Below are 9,553 nucleotides of genomic sequence, written 5' to 3'. Positions count from 1 at the left end.
AATAACTACAGAAAAACATCTATCAATAACTATAGAAAGACATCTATCAATAACTACAGAAAAACATCTATCAATAACTATAGAAAGACATCTATCAATAACTACAGAAAGACATCTATCAATAACTACAGAAAAACATCTATCAGTAACTACAGAAAGACATCTATCAATAACTACAGTAAAGACATCTATCAGTAACTACATAAAGACCATCTATCAGTAACTACATAAAGACATCATCTATCAATAACTACATAAAGACATCATCTATCAATAACTACATAAAGACATCATCTATCAATAACTATAGAAAGACATCTATTAATAACTACATAAAGACATCTATCAATAACTACATAAAGACATCATCTATCAATAACTACATAAAGACATCATCTATCAATAACTATAGAAAGACATCTATTAATAACTACATAAAGACATCTATCAATAACTACATAAAGACATCATCTATCAATAACTACAGAAAGACATCTATCAATAACTACATAAAGACATCTATCAATAACTACATAAAGACATCATCTATCAATAACTACATAAAGACATCATCTATCAATAACTACAGAAAGACATCTATCAATTATTACAGAAAGACATCTATCAATAACTACAGAAAGACATCTATCAATAACTACAGAAAGACATCTATCAATAACTACAGAAAGACATCTTTCAGGTGTACCTAAGATGTACTCTAACTTCATGCCTTCTGAAGAATACTGTCAAGACAACAAAAATTTTCAACTATAAAAACATTAGAAAATTTTCAAAGTGTTATACAAAAAAACATACCGGGCAAACCCAACACCTCTTGAGAACATGCTGCTATCACGAAGAATTCTGGTAGAGATTACAGATCCGTAAGGTGAAAGTAGCTTCTCTAGGTCCATCTCCATCATATTAATAGGGAGGTTGGCTATGTACAAGTTGGTGGGGTCTTGCTCTTGTTGCTACAATTAAAATTTTCATTTAACAACAACAAAAAAGGATATTCATTCCATATATTCTTATATTATCAAAAATTGGGTACTACATAAAGACAACGAGAACATGGTAGGTCTTACTAGCAAGAAATGTGAAGTTTTCTCTTCATGACTAGCTTTAGGAATGTCAGTAATCGAAGAACCATTACAGATCTTGTTCTGAGCACCGAGCAGTAGGAAGTAATATTTACTGACCCTTGAATTACATCAGCTGTTTACAAATATGTGTGAAAATAATCAATAAAGAAAAAAATGCATTATTAAATCTTTTTACAAAGAAAATATTCTTTACAGACCCTTGATACTAACATATACAGGATAAGTGACCCATTTTATGAAAATCAGTTTTCAGCAATTTTGCAAGAACCATACACTAAATTTATGATAACAATCATACCTCCAATTTTATATACACCAACAACTTTACAAAAAACACTTCTGATTCTGAATAATTTAAGAATATTTTAATGTCCACCATTCTCCAGCACTTGATGCTTACCTACGTACCAAAAACAACATGTGAAACTGCAATTTTAAATATATCCCATAATGTCTCAAAATTAACATTTTCTTCAGCCTTGTATTTCTTTTTAAATTTCTGATGAAGTGGTGAATATTTCTATAGTTCTCCAAAAAACATCAAACACTTCAACATTTATTTACTATCTCTAAGGATACATTAAGGAAATTGTAGCGTGAGTAATAATAATATGTACTTAAAAGTGAAACTGAAAATCATCCTTACAATCAGTATAGCTACGTAAGAGGACTCCCTAGTCTTCCAATCTAACAATGTTAACTTACTGAATAAATGAGATAATTCTTAATAAGATGTATTTCCACTGATATTTAATCGGGTATTAAGATGTTGGAGGATACAGTTCATTTGAGGGATGATTATTACGAAGTTGTCCTCGCTGTCTGAGATAAATGTTGCTAACAAAAAGTAGTCAAATATTTGAACTCCTTTTAAATCTCACACTTTTAGGTAATTTTGCTCATAACTGAATAGATATAACTCTAAGAAAACATAAGAAAAAAAAAATTAAAAAGTGTCCAAGTATAGTCTCTTTCACAAAAGTTGAGTCTTTTCTAGACCTTGTAATCTCAATTAGAGAAACTCATAAGAAAAAAATTAAAGATATTCCAAGTTTAACATCTGTATGGGTTATTAGAAAATTCAAATACTGGAGAAAGACTAAAGTCCAAATGTTATCTTTCATAGCTTGCTGGGTCTTTATTGAGTCTTGACTTTTCAAGACCTTACTGAATTTTGTTAACCCAAAGTGAATGTACGGGAAGAAGAAAATTAACCAGGTTTAGACTGAGCTAATCAAAACTAAGCACATCCAAAGTGGATTTTATTAACTATTCTCTAAACAATTATACTCCAAAGTGTGAAATATTCATACAAAAAAGCCTAAATTATGTACAAATATTTAAATCATTATGTTTTATATATTTAACTTTCTCTTGTAATGAACTATATGACACTTTTATGAGTTCTAGTCAGATCAACACCAGCTGTAAGCACAAGTACAATTAGTAAATATTTGAGGCCTCACACGGATAAGTTAGAAATAACATCTAAAATCATTAGGTACTAATTATTTCTTTCATAAAACTGCAAAAAAACATGTGATGTTTACTCCCTAAAAATAAAATAAAATACCTAACTTTAAAAAAAAAAATTATTTTGACAGAGGAACAAATCTCTTTAAATCCTCGACTAATCAACAACCAATTAGTTAATTATGTGATCAACTTACTCTGGTGCTCGGAGCCTCCTACTTGCTAAGGCATGCACTAGATCAAATATTTTAGTTTGAAGATTTTTGTATATATCATGTAAGAACTAAGCTCAAGTTCAAGACTTGAATATGACTCGTACTTATTGTACAGTTTCTTCAGCAGAGTTATTACATGTAAAGTTTCATACTTGACAAAAATTCACAAGATCGTGACTTAAGTCCACATCATTATCTAACCTTGGCCATCTGAGCTTGTATTCCTTGAGCCTGAAGTGACTTAACTGCATTTTCAGCAGCTACAGGAGATTCAAAATCTACAAAGCCATAACCTGAAACCAGAACAACATTCACTATACTTCCAGCTCAGTCAATTCAACAATAAAGTAACCTTACAATTTTTTTGTATTGTTATTTTGAGGCTTAATGGTACATACTTTTCCCCATATTAATAAACTGAATTTGTTCTTTAATATATATATACACACACACATGTATTTGTTGGTTTATTAAAACAGATAGATGGAATAATAAAATATGTAATCACACTTTTAAAGTTAATTGAAAAACATATCACAAGATTTATATTCTATGTAATGATACCTACACACACACATGTATTTGTTGGTTTATTAAAACAGATAGATGGAATAATAAAATATGTAATCACACTTTTTAAGTTAATTGAAAAACATATCACAATATTTATATTCTATGTAATGATACCTACCTTTACATTTATTTGTTGTTTTATCTAGAATAGCCTTTGTTGATATGATATTTCCATAACTATAAAAAACAAAAACAAAACTTTAAAGAACAGCCAGACGTGAAATGAGTGTGATTATATTTAGAACAACTAAAAACTGGATATTACTATAGCATGCAGTCCACAAAGATATTTGCACCTTAGCGTGCAGTCTACACAGATACTATCATCATCATCTCCATTTTAATGATTAACCAAAACATAATTTCTTGCTTAATGATTTATATCTATCCACGTTTTTGTTCAGCAAATAATAATAATTTAATAAGTTGTGTGTTTCAAAATAGTACCTTAAATTTAGGTTATAATTGTGCTAGTTTTGACCATTGGAACTTGTTTCATTTCGATTATATTTGCCCCCATTACCTTTATGTAATGGTATTTCGTACTTTAAAAGGGTTATTTATAATAAATGGCACCAAGTTAAAACAGTGATGATGATAATATCTGTGTAGAGCGCATGCCATAGTGTAAATATCTCTGTAGACTGCACGCTATAGTCGCACCAAATATTGTCTAATGAAGGTTTAACTCAATCTGTTAAAAGTTACCACATAAAACAATGGATATAATCAGTGAGCATGGTAACTAGTTGCTCAATGTATTAATGGGACATAATATTATCACAGAAAATACATAAAAATAACTACTTTTTGTATGTGATTAGCCCTTTGCTTCACTCAGATCATCTTGTTTTCAAGATCATATAGTTTTACAAATGTACCATGTGGAATATTGTTTAAAATACCATGCATTATTCCTCACAATTCAACCAAGTTATTTAGTTGCCTTTTGACTTTTTTCAGTTTTTTTTTAAATATATATATATGTATAAAGACATACACCCTCAGTTATTTTCATATATGGACTAGGTACAGGCCCAGCCATAGTTTTGACTGTTCCAAACAATAAAATGTTTCACCTCATCTGTTGTATGCTTGGGATCATTGTTTTGCTGAGTGATTAATTCCTACCCAAAGAGCAGTGACTAAGCCCAACATAAATATTCCTTGGCCAAATGCCTTCTTGCCCCTACTAACTCAGCACTTATATCCTGTTGGAATGACATAATGGATCAGAATCCGCCTGTACTTGTCAGAAGTCAGGGTGTCATCAATTCTGTATAGATCACCTGCACCACTAGCCGAGATGCAGCCTCACATTTTTACTAATTCCTCACCATGCTTCACTGTAGATAATGTACATTGACTATGATACCATTCTCCTCTCCACTATTAAACAATTCAAACTTGGATTCATCTGTAAATAGCACACATTTCTAGCTTTCCTCATTCCACTGACTGTGGTCCAATGCCCATTTAAACCTCTTGGTTTGGTTACCTCTTCTTAACAGCAGTTTTTGAGCAGTTAAACTCCACTGATGTCACTTCGTGGTAATGTGTACAAGTCTTAACGTTCTGGATGTAACATTCATAGCTGTATTTACAGCAAGGTCATTAGCTAGATCTGTACTAGACCATCTCATAAAGAACATCAATTCTGAAGAGCTTCCGTTTTTCACTTTGCCAACTTCTGTTATTAACAGTACTAGTTTCATGTACCACTTCAGAGTCTTGCACACAGCTATTACTTAAACACAGTCTTGCTACAATCTTACACATTGAATGTTCTTGATCAGTCAAATCTTTTACTTTTAGATGCTTGATATGCAGTATTTCAGTACTGGGAGACCTATCTGAACTAACACTACTACTACTGGGCAAAGTATAACTTTGTACTTTATACTGGTGTGGCACTATCTTATTGATTTATGACAACCAAGTACAGTGTGAAAACTCAATATGTGACCATAATATTTACCTTTTATGGCCTTTTTTTCTCATTGTTCCTATAACTATTTTCAATAATACAATATGTATATTTACATACTAACTTAAGACAAATAATTAATTTTAAATAATAATAAAGACAGAAAGTGAGAACACAGCATGAAACACGGTGAAAAAAGACTAATAAAAATATGTGCAATTTTCAAAAACAATTTACATACACTTGAGCAGTCTATATACCAAGTGTAATCATACAGATTTTAACCCATAAACGTATAGTGAGAATTACTGTAAGATAGATTATTGTTTAGGAATTACTGTAAGACAGATTATTGTTTAGGAGTTACTGTAAGACAGATTACAGTTTAGGAGTTACTGTGAGACAGATTATTGTTTAGGAGTTACTGTAAGACAGATTATTGTTTAGGAGTTACTGTAAGACAGATTATTGTTTAGGAATTACTGTAAGACAGATTATTGTTTAGGAGTTACTGTAAGACAGATTATTGTTTAGGAGTTACTGTAAGACAGATTATTGTTTAGGAGTTACTGTAAGACAGATTATTGTTTAGGAGTTACTGTAAGACAGATTATTGTTTAGGTATTACTGTAAGACAGATTATTGTTTAGGTCAGATGCTATATTCTATTTAGTTAGTTAGAATTAAAATACTTTTTCTTCCAAGATATCTAATTTTTCAACTGGTCTTCCTTCTTTAGTCAATAATCTATCAAATATTCTGGATCTAATTGATTATTATGTAAAATTCCTTTATAGTAATGAAACAACAAGACTGCTGTTCAGTTGTTCAATTTTAAAAATAGCCTATTTTATTTCTTTTAATAATGATGAAGAAAAACAACAATAGAGAACAAGAGCTGAGTGTTTAACGTAAGATTCTTGGGACGAGGAATGACACCAATATTCTTGGCAGTTAACATACTGAATTTCAGATTTACTCCTATTAGTAAAGGTACATATCTTATAACATTGGAAGTTTTCACTAAGAAACCGATATGCTTAGCTTACAACATTAACTGAACTAGTTACTTGTAACTGAACAAAATTTCTGAAGAAAACATCACCAAATCAGAATAAAATTTCAAGTTTTCCTGTTCTTTGGCTGTTTATATGCTGACTGAAATAGTTTTCTAGCTTTTCAATACCAACAATTTGAATCTACTGGACTACAACAACCATGATGCAAAATACATTTTGATACAAATGTCACCACCAGATCAACATCGATATAATATCGGAATACCACATTTTTGTAATAAATCCCCTTCATCAGTCTATGTAACAGGCCAGTCTCATTTACCCATTTCTATTCTACTTTCTCATACAAGTCAACAACACTTTATTACAGATTGAAAAATCAACTGAGCCAACAACAAAAATTCATACAGCTCTGATTAAGTAAACATTATATTTAGTACTGTAGAATATAATTATTTTAACACATGTTATTTCATATCATTTATTTGTTGTTAAGCACAAAGCTAAAATATGGGCTATATGGGTATCAGAATGTAGTTTTTAGCTATATAAGCCTTCAGACTTGTGACTGAGCCACTGGGTAGCATTTCATATCATGCATCTAAAGATATGAAAATGAATATAATATCTCTTTAAGAAAAAAAAGTAATAATTCAAACAACCTTCGTTTAGGCCAAGTACAAAAAAAATACATGTTTAGCATATCTGCCCACTTCCTTTTTTGTAGCCCCCCCCCCCCCACTTTTTTGGCAATTTTTTTCCATTTTTTGAATTATCATTTTTTTGATCATCCAAAGACTTCTGAATAAATTCAATTGATTCATTTTGATGAAAAAAATGAAACAAAGAAGACTTTGAAAACAAGCAACAGTCATGAAAAAAAGGGTCCAAACTTTCTTTAAAATAGACCCTTAAAGGGGGGGGGCCTCCTTCTTCCTTTTTTCGAAAACTCCAGATGCTAAATATGTTTTTTTTTTGGTTGTCCTTACATAAAATGTTGACCTCTTTTTTTTTCAAAGGTTTAAGGTTAGAGATGCACAAGTAGTAAGATTTGACCAACTACTTGGTCCGAGTACCCAGTCACTAAGCTTTGGCTGGGACCAGGTGTCAACCAGGCCTGGGTTCTCCACTTGTCTCCCCCCCAAAAAAAAACATAAACAAAAATTAGAAACAAAAACAAAATTGATGTTTATTACATTTAACTGAATAATCACCAACAGAACATTCAAGTTTTACCTTCACCTTTCAATGCCTAGCCCCAACTTCTCAAACCCTAACCCATATAGTTCTCAAAAAACCCCACCTTCCCCAAAATCCACTTCTCAAGCCATGTATATTATTAACCCCTATTATTCTCTGAATCCCCGACTTTCAGTGGGTGGGTCAGTTTTTGTTGCTCGGAACACGTTTTTTTATTACTAAACCAATTATTGACTGGAACTTTCAGTACCACGTTAGTTGCCACAAAAATTAGGGCTTAGATGCCTAACTTCAACACTCGGCCAGAGACAAGTATTACCGGGTAGCCCAATACCCGACCGGGTACCCGTGTATCCCTACTTAAGATATTTTGACATTATCAAATTTCACAATGATGTGTTTGAATTTGTTTGATTGAATTTCATTATTATCTGAATATTTGAATTCAAGTTTTAGATGAATCATCCATATCTCCCATGATGAGCCTACAGACTGGAACATATATAGAATAAACCATTAATTCGGCATACAACCAAATTAAAAAGTTAATTTAACTTACGGACTACACAGATTTAGCAAATCCTTGTCTGTTGTATTGGGAGCGAGGCCACGGATATATAAGTTGGTTCTGCTGAGTTGCTCTGTTCCACTAGATCCCGAGCCAGAACCTCCCGTGCTAGAACCTGAATCTGGAGGTGAAGCTACTGAAACCCGTGTAGAAGAGTAGGCCTGAAAATATAAAAAAAGTGCAAATTATAATTTTTTTTTACAAATACTGCAAAAATTTTAAAGAACTAATAATACTTAGTATTTTTCAGTATTACGTATTAGCTGGAGTACCCATCTGTTGGACAAGTGAAATAAAAACTTTTTGTAACAAAGGACAGGAAATTGTGCTTCCATTTTTTTAACATAATAAACATTAACAGTGTAATAAAAGTACACAAAGGAACCATTACTGAAAACAAAGACATACTGTTTTGAAGAATTCTACCAATATCAAATTAGATGGGGGGGGGGCTCAACCCCCCTCATTTCATCCTGTAAGACTGTGTCAAGTTTGGTGCTGATTGATCAAGAAATGTGGAAACATACAAGAAACACACACACACTTATATTGACATTTATTTATATAGATCAAAACTACAGCATTTATATTACCAAAGGCCATATCATAAAAAATATTTTTAATACATTTACAACATAATTAAGTTTTCCACTTTTCACTCCAAATTACCCTTACATGGGAGAAACTGAAACAAAGAGTAATACACGAGTGTTTATCCTTTCCTTCTTGAAATTTACTGATAAAACTTAAATACTTCCCACTAGTAGATTTTTACTGAAACAGTAATACATTTGTACTTGCCATTATATAAATTCATATTTTGTTGCTTTAAGACTGTTAGTGCAGCACTATCAAAAACGATCAAATAATAAAACAATGTCAATGAAGCAACATCCGAGTTGTAGGTTCAGTGCCTATATGTTTGTTCTTGTTAGGAGGTTTTCCTTTTGTGAAGTCCGTACAAACACTTGGAAATTTTACTTCAGAAGAAAACTGGTTCAAATACATTGTTCAGAACCATCAATAATTATAAGTGTGATTCTTCTTTCTACATTGGTTTCTTATTTAATGTCTAAGTGAAACCACTTATTATGAATTTTTTGAAAGTGAATCCCTGTGATACATGTATGTTAGTGTGTAACTAAATCAGGGTAGCCAACCTTATAATTTTGTTTTAATGACATACTTATCAGTGGCCTTTTTTTCTTGTGATTGACACCAGATTTCTTTTTTTTACTGATATCAATAAAAGAAAACATTTTTGCTACTTATGGGTTTATGGACAGTGTTTAAACTTGACTATTTTTTTTCTAACTATCTGTAAATGTACAGATGGTTCTCATCCCTGGCATAAGTTATATTAGGTTATACTTTTGTTGTTAAGCAATATGACATAAAAGCCATTGTTGGAACACAGTGTTACCAAAATGCACTGGCTTTCCTATATATTAGAAGTTATTAATTTAACTGAT

At 31.4% G+C, this 9,553-nt stretch overlaps 1 protein-coding gene across 1 annotated transcript in view; it reads right to left on the bottom strand.

Moving 5' to 3' along the window:
* The window catches only part of LOC106470480 (RNA-binding motif, single-stranded-interacting protein 3-like), a 29,634-nt gene extending 20,545 nt beyond the window's left edge, over positions 1 to 9,089 (bottom strand). The window contains exons 1-5 of the mRNA XM_022399090.1: positions 9,063 to 9,089; positions 8,073 to 8,242; positions 3,486 to 3,544; positions 2,996 to 3,087; positions 817 to 974 (exon numbers count right to left, since the gene is read on the bottom strand). Of these exons, the coding sequence (XP_022254798.1) occupies positions 817 to 974; positions 2,996 to 3,087; positions 3,486 to 3,544; positions 8,073 to 8,242; positions 9,063 to 9,089 (506 nt within the window). The remainder of the gene's footprint in view (positions 1 to 816; positions 975 to 2,995; positions 3,088 to 3,485; positions 3,545 to 8,072; positions 8,243 to 9,062) is intronic.
* Positions 9,090 to 9,553: the final 464 nt, after the last annotated feature.

Source organism: Limulus polyphemus, unplaced genomic scaffold (assembly GCF_000517525.1).
Source record: "Limulus polyphemus unplaced genomic scaffold, Limulus_polyphemus-2.1.2 Scaffold4030, whole genome shotgun sequence".
Lineage (NCBI taxonomy): Eukaryota > Metazoa > Arthropoda > Merostomata > Xiphosura > Limulidae > Limulus > Limulus polyphemus.
Note: the sequence above shows the minus strand (reverse complement) of the source record. Positions and strands in the feature narration are given on the sequence as shown.